This window comes from Carcharhinus amblyrhynchos, chromosome 1 (assembly GCF_965287045.1).
Source record: "Carcharhinus amblyrhynchos chromosome 1, sCarAmb.v2.hapA, whole genome shotgun sequence".
Lineage (NCBI taxonomy): Eukaryota > Metazoa > Chordata > Chondrichthyes > Carcharhiniformes > Carcharhinidae > Carcharhinus > Carcharhinus amblyrhynchos.
Genome location: NC_137324.1, coordinates 137,193,792 through 137,212,294, shown reverse-complemented (window position 1 = coordinate 137,212,294; position 18,503 = coordinate 137,193,792). Strand labels below are relative to the sequence as shown.

The window sequence follows — 18,503 nt, the reverse complement described above, 5'->3', positions numbered from 1 at the left end:
TTGGAGTATCAGCTAAAGCATTTAATTAATCTCAGTATCCCTCGACCAGGGATGGGGAAAAGGAAGGAAAAAAATTGTAGTCCTCTCTCTTGACTAACATATAGTGAATCTTACTGAAAAAAGTACACCTGTGAAAGCTGTGTGTTTAGCTGCATGACTCTTGTGGTCAAAAGCCTTTCATATATATTTGCACTAACTATTTGGAATGCTGCTGATATACATAAAACCATACACCAGCAGGAATAAGTGCTTCTAAAACAAGGGGGTATAAACATTAAAGAAAAATCAAAATAGGGTAGCTGTGCCATTTTAATCACAGCTTTCAATACAATCTGCAGCTCAAAATCTTGAATTTATCTCTGCCGTCTCACAATAAAATGAAAAGAGCTCAAACCACATGGAACTATTTTGTTGAAGGTAATCATTCACTTTAAATTAAAAGGGGTTCTGAACACTTAATTTCTGTTAGTTCTAAATTGCTTTCGTCAACCGGTAATGCATTAAAATCTCACCTGCAATTCATCTCCTCCTGCTGGTGGAACGAATAATATCAGCATATCCACCATATCTGCTACTGCATACTCAGACTGGCCTACACCTGCAAAAAGTGCAACATATTGACATTGTTTCATTGAATGGGTTCCATCAAAACTATATTGATGGACTCTCATTGCTTCGAAAGATGAGCATTCAGCAAAAAAAAATCAGACAGTTGGAAACAAATTACCATCAATCAGCGAGATCATTAAACAGTATGAAAATTAATTTAGGTTGCTTGTTTCAATGATGTTCAACAGGTAATGTATAAAAAGCCTCAAACTAGATTTTATGAAACAAACTCTGGGAAAACAGAAAACGCTATTTCTACTGGTTGTAACAATGTCACACTGCTTCAACAGGCTTTTATCTTCCTGAGGGTGTTTTAATTCCCTAGAGGCCAATATCCTTTAAAAATAAATTTGAACTGCCAGTGAATGGCTTAATGGATCACTCAAAAAGGTTTCAAGTTCTAAGATTTTTATTTTAACACATCAACTAAAAGCAACAGTAACTAAAGACTATTTCAGTAGGCAATATGTATCACAATTTGTATCGCAAAAATGAACTGCAGAAAATGTTACCCATTTAACATTTGGGACTACAAAAATTTGCCTCTAAACTTTATTCTGTCCCTTAAAAATCCTCGTGGAACAAGTGTTTTTTAGTTACTTTTTCCTTTTACAGCCAGATAATTTCTAACCCTTGAACTCATTTTCATAGCATGGTTTACCCATATGAATTAGGAGCAGGAGTCAGTCACTCGCCACCCCCCCCCCCCCACACACACACACACACACACACACACAAACTCCAAACTTGCTCAGCCAATCAATAAGGTCGTGGCTGATCTGATTGCAGCTTCAACCCCACATTCCTGCCTACCCCATAACTTTTCACCCCCATTTTAATCAGGAATCTGATCTAGATTTGCCTTAAATATTCAAAGACTCTGCATCCATTGCCTTTTGAGGAAGAGAGTTCCAGAGACTCGTGACCCTTAAAAAAATCTCATTTGTCTTAAATGAGAGACTCCATATTTTTAAACACTGACCTCTAGATCCAGATTCTCCGACAAAAGGAAACATCCTTTCCATCAATATTCCTCAGCATCATAAAGGTTTTGATCAAGTTGCCTGACTCTTTTAACTCTAGTGGAAGCAAACCTAACCTCTCCAACTTTCCCTCACACAACTCACCCATTCCTGGTATTAGTATAATGAACCATCTCTCAACTGCTTCTAATGCATTTATATCTTTCATTAAATAAGGAAATCATATAGTACACGCTACTCGAGATGAGGTTTCACTAATGTCTTGTAAAACTAAACCATAACCTCCCTACTTTTGCACTCCATTCCCCTCACAATAAATAACATTCTATTAGCTTTCCCAATTACTTGCAGTACCTGTATGCTAGACTTTGTGATTCACGACAAGAAAACCAGCTCAGAGCTCTCCGATTTCTCAGCATTTAGATTATAAGCTTCTTTTTATTCTTCCTAAGTTCTACCCCGAAGATCTATCCCTCTAACCAAGGCTGTTTAAACCCTCAATGCCCTGGTTCTTTAATCTGAGCACAAGCTCCCACTGGATGGTGAACAACAGTGACTTGCTGCTTCTACCTCTCTCTCAGACTCTGGACTCTCTTTTGAGATTTGATATTTTTAGGGCAACACGTAACAAAATCTTATAATGGCTTCATACGAACTGCCACCCTGTGAAAGTCTATTTCCATGGCAATGTGAATCACATGGGCTTGTATCAGGTAGAAATACTAATTGGCTATCCTTCAGACTCTCAACCCCATTCCAACTTAGAACTAAATAGATAGTTCAAAGTATAACCATTTATAAAACCTCACATTCCTAATACCTTCCTGGGACTTGAGAACAGCAGTCTATTCACCAGTAGCACAAATTGACTACAGGTGGGAACACCTAGCACCTTCCAACTAGAGTGGTGATCAGGCAAGGATGAGTCAAATGGCTCCATTTTTCCACTCCTCCTTTGACTGTGATAAGGATATACTTGCTAATTCGGTGAGTGTTTAATTGTTTATATGCTGTGGTCATAAAATAACCAATTGGACAATTTTCTTGAATTTAACAAAGAAAGATGTCCAATTAAAATAATGAAGTATACTCAGATTTTCATGTACACACACTCGAAGTTCGTACATACAAGTAGATTACAGGATGGGGAGGATACATCCGAGTATTTTGAATTCATAAAAATAAAAGAAGTATACAATTACTAAGCCAATTAACTTCAATTATGTGCTGACCAGGCCATAAAACAGTTGGTGTGGGCAGTTAGGCAGGAGTGGCCAGCCAATTTCTTTTAAAAGAGTTTTCAAAGGATGGAGGAAATCTATCTTTAGGGGCTGTCCTTTGTGGATCTGAAGACAGGCCCTGTAAGTTAGAACCTGACACCCAACCTGACTTTCTTCCTACCTGTCTGTTGCATTAAACACACAACCTGCACCCCTTGCTTGCCCAAACCCTTCTGGCCCAAGATTTAACTATCTCTGGGATCCACTGGGCTTTCTTCTGGGCTGCCTTCTGGGCTGCAGTCCAGGCAGTGCTCACTAATGCTTTTGTGGTGACAGCAGGACTAACAAAGCTGCCAGCCAATACAATTCCTGCCCAGTGAAGAGCGCAAGTCCCAGGCTACCCTTAGTTACCCCACCCGCAGTGTGTTATGGCTTTGGGATAGGCTGGCGTGGAGTGGGTCAGTTCCAAGCCACCTTTGCCATTCACCCCCAAAACATTATTCTCAAAGTCCCAAAACATAATTTGATAAAACTTCACTTTTTAAATAAATGTTTGAATATTTTCTCTAATGATTTAAGTTAGTAAACTTGCAGGATGTGAAAATTCTTATGGTTCAATTAAAGAGCTTTACAAACAAATAAAAATCTGTCAGGTTTGTTTTAATATTTTATACACAAAAAAAGGCTACAAAGACTACATTTCTGCTGGTCTCAATTTTTGATTCAGTAACAGGGGCAACTATTTTCATACAGCTAAAAGAAAAGTTAGTAACCTGTTAAAGCTAAGCTATGTAACAAAAACTGGAAAAAAATTAAATTTGGAAATCCTACTTACACTAAGGGAAGAAATCTGTTTGCAACACCAGCATGCAAACATGTTGAATTTTGGCTTAGGCAGCATTGAGAGCCTGCAGATAGTGATCCTCAGCTGTTCCTGGGAAATTGACAAGTCCGTGCAGCATCACTGGGCCACAAATTATTTTTTCCCCAAACAGAAGTGTCAAATCTTCTGACTGAATTTTTTTAGAAGTTTAAATGATGGTCAAACTTCTCCTTTTCCATCAATGTTGGCCATGCTTACAAAGAACAAAAAGAACAAAGAACAACCCAGCACGGAAAACAGGCCCTTCGGCCCGAGCCCACGCCGCCATTTCAACAAAGCATTTTCCTACACCTACCCTGCCCTGTGCTTATGTGAATGGTACCCCTAATGTAGCCAAATCCAGGGGAGAATAGTGTAGGGTCAATTTGGTACACCAGTCAGCCTAAGAGCACATCTTTGGGGTGTGGGAGAAAACTGGAGCACCCGGAGGAAACCCACGCAACTACAGGGAGAATGCACAAACTCCCACAGACACAGGCCCAAATCCATGTATCTGCACAGCTACCAGTGATAGTCACTGAGCTGTTGTGGTGCCCGTCTGCTGGTCCAGGATTAAGCACACACAACAACACAAAGTACTAGGCCACTCTCGAAATCTCCAAGAGCAGCCCACGCACGACCCACCGTGTGTATGCCCCTCGTTTGACAACAAGGTGGACCGACACCTGCGGATTAAAAGAGACAAAACATTAACATGTAATATTACATTTCCAGTGTTGTCCCGAGGCTCTGACCCTTTTTAATACCGTCTTGTATAACCCTCCATCCCTGTTTCACTCATGTGTCTATCTAAGTAAACCTTAAACAAGTCCAACGTGCCTGCCTCCACCACCTTGCTTGGTAGTGCATTCCATACCCCCACGACCCTCTGCGTGAAAAACCTTCCTCTAGTATCCAAATTATACTTCTCCCCCCTCACCCTTAGATCGGGACCTCTCATAACAGTTGTCCCCAATCTAGGGAAAAGCCTGCCACTGTTGACTCTATCTATTCTCTTCATTATTTTGTACACCTCTATCAGATCCCCCCTTAATCTCCATCTTTCTAAGAAGACCCCCAGTTTTTCCAATCTTTCCTCGTAACTCAGTCCTTCCATACCAGGCAGCATCCTGGTAAACCTCCTCTGCACTCTCTCCAGGGTCTCCACGTCCTTCCGGTAGTAAGGTGACCAGAACTGGACGCAGTACTCCAAATGCGGTCTAACCAACGTTCTGTACAACTGAAGCATTAGACGACAGCTCTTATACTCTATACCCCTTCCTATAAAGGCTAGCACTCCATAAGCTTTCTTCACAACCTTCTCTACCTGTGTTGACACCTTCAGAGACTTGTGCACCTACACTCCCAGGTCCCTCTGTATTTCTATACTCTTAATCGGTCTACCTTTTATCATGTAACTCCTCCTTGCATTATTCCTTCCAAAATGCATCACCTCGCATTTGTCAGGATTAAATTCCATTTGCCATCTATCTGCCCAGTATACCAACCTATCTATATCTTGCTGTGTCACCTGACAATCTGCCTCAGTATCCGCCAAACCTGCCAAATTTGGTGTCATCTGCAAACTTGCTGATCACACCACGTACGCCCTCTTCCAAGTCGTTTATATATATTACAAAGAGGAGAGGTCCCAGTACTGAGCCCTGCGGCACACCACTGGTGACTGACCTCCAGCCAGAAAAGGACCCTTCCACTACTACTCTGTCTCCTGTTGCCTAGCCAGTTTTCAATCCATCTAGCTACCTGTCCTTGTATCCCATGTGCCTTAACCTTTTCTACCAGCCTACCGTGAGGGACTTTGTCAAACGCCTTACTGAAATCCATATAGATGACATCAACGGCTCGTCCATCGTCAACCGTTTTTGTCACCGCCTCAAAAAATTCTACCAGATTCATAAGGCAAGACCTCCCCTGAACAAAGCCATGTTGCGTATCCCTAATCAGATCGCAATGCTCCAAATGCTTATACATCCTATCCCTAAGAATTTTTTCCAATAATTTTCCTACCACCGATGTCAAACTCACTGGTCTATAATTACCAGGGTTATCCCTACTGCCCTTTTTAAACAGCGGTACCAACATTAGCTACCCTCCAGTCCTCTGGGACCTCACCTGTGTCCAAAGAAGAGACAAAGATTTGCGTCAGAGGCCCAGCAATTTCATCTTTCACCTCCCTAAGCAGCCTGGGATAAATACCATCAGGCCCTGGAGCTTTATCCATTTTTATGCTACCCAAAAACCCTAGCACTTCCTCCCTCGTAATGGATATTTCCTTCAAATGATCTACAGCTCCCTCCAAGACATTACAGGACACCAAACCCCTCTCCTTCGTGAATACCGATGTAAAGTATTCATTCAGGATATCCCCCATTCCCTCAGACTCGATGCATAGCTCCCCTCCTTTGTCCCTAAGAGGACCAATTTTCCCTCTAACCACTCTCTTGTTCCTGATATAAGAGTAAAATGCCTTTGGATTTTCCTTAATCCTATCAGCCAAAGCCATTTCATGCCCTCTTTTTGCCCTTCTAATTCCCCTTTTAAGCTCCCTCCTACTCTCTCTATATTCCTCCAGCGCTCTCTCTGTTCCCAGTTGTTTCGAGCTAACATATGCCTCTCTCTTCTTCCTGACCAAGTCTTTGGTTTCCTCCCACACCCCAAAGATATGCTGTTAGGCTGACTGGCAGGAATAAATGGTCCCTAAATCAGTTTCCCTCAATCTGGATGGCCATAAAACATTAGACAAAGGTCGTGGGTGGAGAGGGGGACTGGTGGTGTTGAGAAGGCGGCGCAGGATCGTTGGGCCGATAGGCCTGTTTCCCGGGCTGTTTTTGCTCTTTGTTCAATACCCCCTGTAATCCACGGCTCTCTAATCCTGCCTTTCCCATCCTTCCTCTTTGCTGGCACATGCCTTTCCTGCAACATTATCAGTTTGCCCTTGAAAGCCTCCCAATTACCAACCATGGACTTGCCCGCTAACAACCCCTCCCAATCAGTGTCCTTCAGCTCCCTCCTAATCCAGCTTTAGCTCGCCTTCCCCCAGTTCAGCACCCTCCCCTTCAGACGGCACTCATCCCTTTCCATTTTTATCCTGAAGTAGACAGACTTGTGGTCACCGTTAGCCACATGTTCGCCTACCGCAACCTCAACCACCTGCCCCGGCTCATTACCCAACACTAAATCCAGTATAGCCCCCTCCCTAGTCGGGCTAGTTACGTCCTGCTCCAAGGACCCTTCCAACACACATTTTACAAACTCCTCCCCATCCGTACCTCCAGCTCTAGGCACCTTCCAATCTACTCCAGGAAGATTAAAGTCACCCACTACAACCACCTTATTCTTTCTGCACCTATCTAAAATGCCTCTGCAAATACCTTCCTCCACTGACCTCGGGCTGTTGGGTGGCCTATAGTATACCCCTAGCATCGTAATCTCTCCCTTTTTATTCCTCAACTCCACCCACAGTGACTCGATCCCTAACTCCTCCATATTATCCTCCCTCTGCACTGCTGTCATGTGCTCCTTTACTAACAATGCCACTCCACCACCTCTCTTCAACCCTCCTCTGTCACACCTAAAACACTTATACCCAGGAACATTCAGCTGCCAGTCCTGCCCTTCCTTTAACCTCGTCTCCGTCACTGCCACCACATCTAAATTCCTCACGAACATCAAGGCCCTAAGCTCATCTGTTTTACCCGTCACACTCCTCGCATTGAAACAGACGCAGTCCAACCCTCCAGGCCCACTCGGAACCTCCTTCCCCCGATAATTTTCCTTTCACCCAGACCTACCCTATCACCCAACTCACTCCCGACCCCAGTGTCTAATGAGCTATCAGTCTCATCCCCACCCCCCCTCCCTATTAGTTTAAACCCTGCCTAAACACTCCAGCTAACCTCCCTGCTAAGACATTTGTCCCCCTCCCATTCAAATTTTCCCCATCCCTCCTGTACAGGTGCCCTTCTCTCACAAATACTTCCCAGTGGTCTACAAAAGTAAAGCCCTCTACCTTGCACCAATCCCTAAGCCATGCATTCAGCTGCATGATCTCATTATTCCTAGCCCTGCTGGTACTAGGAAGCAGTCCAGAGAATGCCACCCTGGAGGTCCTGCTCTTCAGTTTGGACCCCAACTCCCTAAATTGCCTGCGTACATCTGCCCTACTCTGCCTTCCTACATCCCTCTCTCCTACGTGTATTATTACTTCTGCCTGGGTCCCCTCCCCTTTCAAAATTCCCTCTATCCTCTCCGATATGTCCTGTACCCCTGCTCTAGGGAGGCAGACTACCATCCTGGAGTCACGCTTTTGCCCACAGAACCTCCTGTCAATTCCTTTGACCCTCCCATCCCCCACCACTATCTCATTGCCAGCCCCCTTCCTTCCCTCAGTCATTCTGGCCCTCCTGTCTTTCCTTTTGTACTGCCACTGGGGTGGTCTTTGGACCAGGACTATTCTTCTTCTTCCTCTTAACAGTTATCCACCCATCCTGTTCCTCAGCCCCTGGGACCTCCACTTGTTCATGGTTCATAGCCATTAACTCCTCATTCTCTCTAACCAGAAATGCATCCTCTAAATGCACCTCTAGTTGCCTGACCCGGGCCCTCAAACGTTGCAGCTCTAAACACTTGACACAGATGTGGGCCTTCGGGAGACGTGATGCCTTCAAGAACTCCCACATGTGGCACCTAACACAGCTAACGTTCCTCCCCATAGCCTCTGCCATGTCCCAACCTCACTTGGGTTTGTATGTGCCGAAATGCAACACGGGAAAAACAGAAGCTGCAACTCACCTTGTCTAAGCCTGCTCTCGCCTAAGCCCAGCGAGCCAAAGCTCTTATAACTCTCACTCAGCTGCCCGCTGTCTATCACTGTCTTCTTTTTATACCCCCCGCTCTCCCTTCCCGACTAGCCCCTCGCCTAACTTCCGCTATGGAAGTAAAAAGTACTCACAGAAACCCCATGAACCGGAAATGCAATCAAAAAGCATTTAAAGTAAATCCAACACTATCTGGTGTCTCCACCCAGCCTCGCTCAAGACTTTACCTACTATCTATCCTCAATTGTCCAATCTGGTCCCAATCAAACTTTCAATACTCGTGCATTCCAATTCCAGTTGTTATGGTGTTATGGAGGCTGGAGAAAAAGGGCACAGAAGGGTGAGTGGAATCCTCAAGAGAATGAGGGTGTGTGGAAGGGGTTGAGAAGGGAGGATACACAGCTGGAGTGAGTTGTACAAAGAGGAAGGGGATTGAGATGATGGTGGGAAATAAAAGTGAAAGCAAAGTGGTTGATGTTCTTTGAGCAAGGGAATATAGATGTTGGGGGCAGGGCAGAACAGAGGGGTTGAAAGGAAACTACACAGTGCCGCAGGCTGCATCCTTCTCACATCCATCACTGGAAAATACAATTAGTAGCCCTCAGAAGCTCTCTTCCATATCAAACTCCATTGCCCTACCAAAAGAAAAATGAAAAAGTAGAAGAGGAACGGCAGAAACAGGTGAGACCCAGCACTCCATGGAAATCCGTATGTTTATACATATATAATATATATTTCTATATATGCTTTTAGCTCCTAAGTGGCATTGCTCCTGATGAGTTGGGAACTTTTTAAAGCAGGTTGATGTAACAAATAGAGCTATTTAGCAGTCAGCAAACTTTGATTTTAAAATTCTCATTTTTGTTTTAAAATGTCTCCATTTCGTAACATGCTCCAGCCCTACAATTGAGATCACTGTGCTTCTTCAATTCGAATTTCCACATCCGTGATTTCCATTGTCCCATCAATGTCTTCAGTTGCCCGGTCATAAGTTCTGAAATCTCATCTTATTCCTTTCTGCCCCTCTACCTCTCCCTCCTCTTTTATGATATTCCTTAAAACACTCTGACCTAATTTTTGGTCAATTAACCTAATATCTTATGCAGCTCAGTATCAAATATTGTTTGTTAACAATTGTGTGAAATGTCTTGGGAAAGTTTATTTTTAAAGGAGCTTCATGCAGACAGTCTTCCACTTTATGTTTAAAAATTGCTACACTTTTGAATTTATGATGTCGGTTTGACTTAATGCCATCTTTTATATTTTGATAAATATAGTTTATAAATTTGATATGTTTTGAACGAGCCTGGAAAGTTGAGAAACTTTCTGATGAAACACTGGACCAGTTGCACTTTGCACTCACTAGGCTGTAACTCCGGATCGAAGGCCACTATGGAGAATGGTTACTGTGGCCTGCTGGCAGCATGCTATCTGGCTGAAGTACAGTCCAGAAATTGGAAAAACTGTTTCTGAAAACTGGAAAATGAGATCACAATTTACTGGTAAACATCCTGTCTAGCCCTGCTGGCTGCTTTTCCATTGATTACAATGTGATTTTTCACGCCAGCGGTATGAAGTTCGGACAGCTGCGGAAAGCTGTTGCTGTGCCCTGTCCCTAGTTTACGCACATATCTTCAGGCTTCCCCGAGTACTTCACTGATCATTAATTTTTGAAGTCATTACTGTCATTTAGGTAAAGGCAGTACCCAATCTTTGCACTTCAAGATCCCACAAAAAACAAAAGAGATGGATAATAAATCAATCGATTTTGGTTGGTTGCGATTTTTAGCACGGCAATCAATCTAAACTGCACAGTCCAAAAACGTGTGGGTTAGGTTGATTGGCTGTGCTAAAAATTGCCCTTAGTGTCCTGAAATGCGTAGGTTAGAGTGGGTAAATATGTAGGGATATGGGGGTAGAGCCTGGATGGGACCGTGGTCAGTGCAGACTCGATGCGCCAAATGGCCTCTTTCTGTACTGTACGGTTTCTATGATTAAGGGATAAATATCTGCCAGCTCACGAGGAGGATATCTGGCTTTGAAAATATAGTAAGAAGTCTCACAGCACAGGTTAAAGTCCAACAAGTTTATCTGATAGTAAACCCACAAGTTTTCAGAAATGCTGTTCCTTCATCAGGTGGAACTTTCCACACACGTGATGGACAGCATTTCCGAAAGCTTGTGGGTTTACTATCAAATAAACCTGTTGGACTTTAACCTGGTGTTGTGAGACTTCTTACTGCATTTACCCCAGTCCAATGCCAGCATCTCCACATTTTGAAAATATGTACAGAATTTTAAACATTCACCTGAACCATCAGATGAGACCTTGGTTTAACATCTCAGCTGAAAGACAGCATTTTCAGTAGTGCAACATTTATATTTATGTTAATATTAGAGGGCAAATATTAGATATAAAATTGAAAGTCAAAAAATGTACACAATCAAGACAACTCCTTGTTCACAGCATAGTTTGCAGAGGGTTTCAGAGACAGGTACAACACATACAAGAGTGTGGCCATGGGAGCCTTCAACACTGACTCCAGACTCTATTAATTTTTCTAGGCATCAAAACAAACAAGGAAATCGCCTGCTGATTACCTTCTCTCAATTAATGAATCAGAAGTCCTCCATGCTGAACATCACTTATGGACCATGTACTAACATGACAAGAATATAAAATGTATTCTGGGTGGGGACTTCAAGGTCCATCAGCAAGACTGGCTCAGTGGCATTACTGCTAACTGACCCGATAGACTCGGTGTGCAGCAGTTGACGAGAAAACCAACACAAGGGAAAAACCTACTTGACACTGTCCTCACCAATCTACCTGTTGCAGATGCAACATCAATTACAGCACTAGTAGGACTGACACTGCACAATCCTGATGTAGACAATATCTATCTTTACACCAAGAACACCTTTAGCAAACTAAGTGTGATTGATTCCGAACACATCTAGCAGCTGAAAGCTCGACATATATGAGACACTGTTGGCTATCAGCAGCAGAATTGCATTCCACTACAATCTATAACCTCATTGCACAGCATACCTGTCACTCTACCATTAGCACCTAGCCAGGGGAGCAACAGATTTAACAAGGTGAGTACAAAAGCATTCCTACAAACAAAATCAGATAAACCTAAAAAACGTGTAGTGAAATTCGTGAACCTACAACACAGAACTACATGCACGTAAAACATTGGAAGGAGCATGTTATGGAGTGAGCTAAATGATTCCAAAACCAATGAATCAGATCAAACCACTGTGGTTCTATCACATACAATTAAACAACTAAACAGAGGACAGATGCACAAACATCCCCATCCTTAATGGAGCAAGACCTGGACAACATTCAGGCTTAAGGTGATAAGTGACATGTAACATACCTCCGACAGCAACAGTAGGAGACAAATGGACAATCACTACACAGGGTAGTGATGGTTTCAGCAATGATAATACCATTGAATGTCAAGGGGTGATGGTTAGATTCTCTCTTGTTGGAGACAGTCATTGCCTGGCACTTGTGTGGTGCAAACGTTACTTGCCACTTGTGAGCCCATGCCTGGATATTGTCCAGGTCTTGCTGCATTTACACGTGGACCTCTTCAGTATCTGAGGAGTCATGAATGGTGCTAAACATTGCTCAGTGGTGACCTTTTAATGGAAAAAAAAATTGATGAAGCAGCTGAAGATGGTCAGGCATAGGACACTACCCTGAGGATCTCTTGTAATTATGTCCCATAATTGAGATGATTGACCTCCAACAACGCCCACAACCATTTGTGCTAGATACGACTAGGGTGGCACGGTGACACAGTAGTTAGCACTGCTACCTCACAGTGCTAGGGATTCAGGTTCAATTCCAGCCTTGGGTGACTGTTTGTGTGGAGTTCTCCCCATGCCTGCATAGGTACCCTCCAGATATTCTGGTTTCCTCCCACAGACCAAAGATGTGCAGGTTAGGTTGACTGGCCATGCTAAATTACCCCTTAGTGTCAGAGGGATCAGCAGGGTAAATAACTGGGATTATGGAGATAGAGCCTTGGTAGGATTGTTTTCAGTACAGGCTCAATGAGGTCAAATTGTTTCCTTCTGTAATGTAAGGATTCTTTGATTCTATCAACCAGTGGAGAGTTCCCTCTCCCCCCCGTTCCCATTCACTCCAGTTTTGCTTGGGCTTCCTGATGTCACACTTCGTCAAATGTTGTCTTGATGTCAAGGATGGCTACTCTCATCTCATCTATTCTTCTGTCCATATTTGTAACGAGGCCAGGAGCTGAGTGATGGAACCCAAACTGAGTGTTAGTGAACAGATTATTGCAAGTGCAGATTGATAGTACTGTTGATGACTTCTTCCGTCACTTTACTGATGATCAAGAATAGAGTGATAGGACAATAATTGGCCAGGTTGGATTTGTCCTGCTTTTTATATGCAAGAGATATCTGGGAAATTTTCCACATTGCCAGGTATATAATGTCTGGAGCACAGGTCCTCTGTGCTTTTGTCAGGGCCCATTGCCTTTGCAATATCCAGTGCCTTCAGCCATTTCTTGATATCATGTGGAGTAAATTGAATTGATTTAAGATTAGGAGAAGGCCAAGATGGATCATCCACTCAGCACTCTTGGCTGAAGACTGTTGCAAATGTTTCAGCTCCTTTTTTTGCTTTGATGCCCAGGGTTGCCCCATCGAGGACAGGGGTATTTCTGGAGTCTCCTCCTCCAGTGATTTGTTTAATTGTGCACCACTATTCATGACTAGATGTGACAGGACTGCAGAGCTTAGATCTGATCCACTAATTGCAAATCACTTAGCATTGTCTGTTGCTTGCTGCTTGACAGACAAGTAGTCCTGTGTTGTAGCTTTTCTTTCCCATACAACTGGCGCTGCTCTTGGCATGTTCATCTGCAATCTTCATCAAACCAGGACTGATGCCCTAGCTTGATGGTAATGATAGAGTGGGGAATATGCCGAGTCCTGAGGATACAGATTGTGCTTTAATACAGTTCCGCTCAAATGGCCCACAGCACCCCATGGTTGCCCAGACTTGAGTTGCCAGATCTGTTTGAAATCTATCCCAATTAGCAGAGTGGTAATGCCACACATGATGGAGGATATCCTCAATGTGAAGATGGGACTTCGTCTCCACATGGATTATGCAGTGGTCACTTATACTGATGCTGTCATGGACAGAGGCACCTGTGGCAGACAGGTTGGTGAGGATGAGGTCAAGTATGTTTGCCCTCTTGTTGGTTCCCTCATCTGCCTAAGACCCAGTCTAGTAGCTATGTCTTTTAGGACTCAGCCAGCTCGGTTTGTAGTAGTGCTTAAATGGTGGACATTGAATCTCCCACCCAGAGTGCATTCTGTGTCCTTGCCAGGAGTCAATGTTAAGGACTCCCAGGACAATTCCCTCTTGACTATATAACACTATGTCACACCACCTCTGCTGTGGCTGATCTCCCAGCAGGACAGAGCATGCGCAGGGAAGGTGATGCTTGAAACAATATCTGTAAGACATGATTATGTCAGGCTGTTACTTGACTATGCTGTGAATACAAAAGCCTGAGATTGATCTTAGGCTATCAGTACCAGCCCTTTCATGTCACATAGTTCAAAACCTTTCAAAGAAGAAGAATTATTACTTATACTAAGTTCTCAAAATTCCTTATGAAATCTACCCAATTTCAGAACTGGCTCCCCCACCTGATTACTTAGTCTATACATGAATCTTTAGATGCAAGTCACAATGCAATCCATCCTTCCAGTTGATAATGTGTTTCTTGAATAAAATATCATTATTGCTATTATTTGATCCATAGTAAATTCAAAACATGCTAATAACATTTAATGAGAGAGATGTGGTAGTGCAAGTGACGTGTTAAATAAAGAATGAAGAAATTATGTACATTATGATTCTAAAAGAGTTTACACATTAACTTACCTACAGTTTCTACAAGAATGAGATCATATCCTGCTCCTTCACATAAAATAATTGCTTCATTTGTGGTTCTGGTTACTCCTCCCAACATACCCAGAGTGGGTGATGGACGGATATAAGCATTCATATCTCTTGAAAGTTCAGTCATCCGTGTTTTGTCACCCAAGAGTGACCCTGAAAGTTGAAATAGCAAAAACAATTTCTCTCATGAAATATAATACTATATTTGATGTAATTTCAAGAGTGTTTTAACTTTGAAATGGTCCACGTTCAAATACTTGAAATATATATCATCTTTGCATCCATAATACCAGCAATTTCCTTGTGATTAGAGATTACAAATACATAGCCTATGATTATTTGTTTGCTTAATGCATCAATTGCATGAAAGATATTTTTTCCTTTCTTCCTGTTACTGGCTTGATGGGCTTGTTACTTTTACTTTCTTCATATATCTGTCTACAGCTTTCACTATTTCCCTATTATGTTTCCATTTTTCCCCTGATGTTTACCTCTCAGTCAGTGCTGCTATTTCTCATCGCATTTTTTCCTAACTTTGTTTTCTGCCACTTTTCTTTCTATTACTTTTCCAGACTTTCCAGAGGGTGGCACAGTGGTTAACACTGCTGCCTCACAGTCCAGGGACTAGGTTTGATTCCCGGCTTAGGTCACTGTCTGTGTGTGGAGTTTGCACATTGTCCCTGTGTCTACGTGGGTTTCCTCTAGATGCTCTGGTTTCCTCCCACAATAAAAAGTCTGACAACACCAGGTTTTAGTCCAACCTATTTATTTGATAATATACTCGCAAGCTTTCGGGTTAGCCCCTTCGTCAGGTGAATGGAGAGTTCTGGCCTCAGACAGAGCATATAAAGCACAGACAGTTTAGAGATTACTGATTAGAATGCGAATCCTTACACCTAACCTGCTGTTCAAGACCTGAAGTGGCTGATAATGTGAGTGGAAGGAGCACTGATCACAGTTTAAAGAGATGTGTATTGTCTCCAGACAGTACAGTAAGTGAGGTTTTGCAAACCCAGGCAAGTCACGGGGGTTACAGATAGTGCGACATGAACCCAAGATCCCTGTTGAGACCGTCCTCATGTGTGCGGAACTTGGCTATCAGTCTCTGTTCAGCGACTCTGCGCTGTCGTGTGTCGTGAAGGCCGCCTTGGAGAATGCTTACCCGAAGGTCAGAGGCTGAATGCCCGTGACCACTGAAGTGTTCGCCAACAGGAAGGGAACAGTCTTGCCTGGTGACTGTCGAGCGATGTTCATTCATCCGTTGTCGTAGCGTCTGCATGGTCTCCCCAATGTACCATGCTTCGGGACATCCTTCCTTGCAACATATCAGGTAGACAATGTTGGCCGAGTTGCAAGAGTATTTACCATGTACCTGGTGGACGGTATTCTCACGTGTGATGATGGTATCCATGTCGATGATCCGGCATGTCTTGCAGAGGTTGCTGTGGCAGGGTTGTGTGGTATTGTGGTCACTGTTCTCCTGAAGGCTGGGTAGTTTGCTGCGAACAATGGTCTGTTTGAGGTTGTGTGGTTGTCTGAAAGCAAGAAGTGGGGGTGTGGGGATAGCCCTGGCGAGATGTTTGTCTTCACCAATGATATGTTGAAGACTCCAGAGAAGATGTCGTAGCTTCTCCGCTCCGGGGAAGTACTGGACGACGAAGGGTACGCTGTCCACTGTGTCCTGTGTTTGCCTTCTGAGGAGATCGGTGCGGTTTTTCGCTGTGGCGCATCGGAACTGCCGATCTATGAGTCGAGCACCATATCCTGTTCTTATGAGGGCATCTTTCAGGGTCTGGAGGTGTCTGTCACGATCCTCCTCATCTGAGCAAATCCTGTGTATACGGAGGGCTTGTCCATAGGGAATGGCTTCTTTAACATGTTTAGGGTGGAAACTGGAGAAGTGGAGCATTGTGAGATTGTCTGTGGGCTTGCGGTACAGTGAGGTGCTGAGGTGACCGTCCTTAATGGAGATGCGTGTGTCCAAGAATGCAACTGATTCTGGGGAATAGTCCATGGTGAGTCTGATGGTGGGGTGGAATTTGTTGATATCATCATATAGTTGTTTCAGTGATTTTCTTCCTTTGGCCTCATGGTGAACAATCACTGAAACAACTATATGATGATATCAACAAATTCCACCCCACCATCAGACTCACCATGGACTATTCCCCAGAATCAGTTGCATTCTTGGACACACGCATCTCCATTAAGGACGGTCACCTCAGCACCTCACTGTACCGCAAGCCCACAGACAATCTCACAATGCTCCACTTCTCCAGTTTCCACCCTAAACATGTTAAAGAAGCCATTCCCTATGGACAAGCCCTCCGTATACACAGGATTTGCTCAGATGAGGAGGATCGTGACAGACACCTCCAGACCCTGAAAGATGCCCTCATAAGAACAGGATATGGTGCTCGACTCATAGATCGGCAGTTCCGATGCGCCACAGCGAAAAACCGCACCGATCTCCTCAGAAGGCAAACACAGGACACAGTGGACAGAGTACCCTTCGTCGTCCAGTACTTCCCCGGAGCGGAGAAGCTACGACATCTTCTCTGGAGTCTTCAACATATCATTGGTGAAGACAAACATCTCGCCAGGGCTATCCCCACACCCCCACTTCTTGCTTTCAGACAACCACACAACCTCAAACAGACCATTGTTCGCAGCAAACTACCCAGCCTTCAGGAGAACAGTGACCACAATACCACACAACCCTGCCACAGCAACCTCTGCAAGACATGCCGGATCATCGACATGGATACCATCATCACACGTGAGAATACCGTCCACCAGGTACATGGTAAATACTCTTGCAACTCGGCCAACATTGTCTACCTGATACGTTGCAAGGAAGGATGTCCCGAAGCATGGTACATTGGGGAGACCATGCAGACGCTACGACAACGGATGAATGAACATCGCTCGACAGTCACCAGGCAAGACTGTTCCCTTCCTGTTGGCGAACACTTCAGTGGTCACGGGCATTCAGCCTCTGACCTTCGGGTAAGCATTCTCCAAGGCGGCCTTCACGACACACGACAGCGCAGAGTCGCTGAACAGAGACTGATAGCCAAGTTCCGCACACATGAGGACGGTCTCAACAGGGATCTTGGGTTCATGTCGCACTATCTGTAATCCCCGTGACTTGCCTGGGTTTGCAAAACCTCACTTACTGTACTGTCTGGAGACAATACACATCTCTTTAAACTGTGATCAGTGCTCCTTCCACTCACATTATCAGCCACTTCAGGTCTTGAACAGCAGGTTAGGTGTAAGGATTCGCATTCTAATCAGTAATCTCTAAACTGTCTGTGCTTTATATGCTCTGTCTGAGGCCAGAACTCTCCATTCACCTGACGAAGGGGCTAACCCGAAAGCTTGCAAGTATATTATCAAATAAATAGGTTGGACTAAAACCTGGTGTTGTCAGACTTTTTACTGTGTTTACGCCAGTCCAACGCCGGCATACCCACATCATTCCTCCCACAATCCAAAGATGTGCATGTTAGGTGGACTGGCCATGCTAAATTGCCCCTTAGTGTCAGGTGTCTAGCTAGGGTAAATGCATGTGGTTACGCGAATAGGGCATGGGTGGGATTGTGGTCAGTTCACACATAATGGGCCAAATGGCTTCCTTCTGTTATGTAGGATCCTATGACTACTTGTACTTTCTCTGCATTCCCAACAATTTTATACAACAACTAACTTCCATCACAACAACCTTTAGCTGCTGCTGTTTGACTCTGTAATAGCTTCTGGGCCTTTTGGCTAAGATTTGAGTGTAATATCGACATGCTGTGTTTGGTTGAAGTCATTTGGAGCAATTTTTAAAAGCGGCATCTCAGCCTTTTGGCTAAGATGCAGATGAGATCAAGCCTTGGAGGAGGAGCTATGCCTAATCCAATCAGCTCAGATCATGCAGATCAAGCTCAGGACAGGAGGTGAGAGCCCGGTCTTGTCAGCTTGGATCGGGAATGTCTCAACTTGTTCAGGCTCTGAATTGGACTTGATTTACATAAG

General features: G+C 44.0%; 1 protein-coding gene across 2 annotated transcripts in view; it reads right to left on the bottom strand.

Moving 5' to 3' along the window:
• mmaa (metabolism of cobalamin associated A) overlaps positions 1 to 18,503 on the bottom strand; it is a 53,516-nt gene that overhangs the window by 22,093 nt on the left and 12,920 nt on the right. For both annotated transcript variants that reach the window (XM_080193290.1, XM_080193282.1), the window contains exons 3-4: positions 14,460 to 14,630; positions 513 to 598 (exon numbers count right to left, since the gene is read on the bottom strand). In XM_080193290.1, the coding sequence (XP_080049416.1) occupies positions 513 to 598; positions 14,460 to 14,630 (257 nt within the window). The remainder of the gene's footprint in view (positions 1 to 512; positions 599 to 14,459; positions 14,631 to 18,503) is intronic.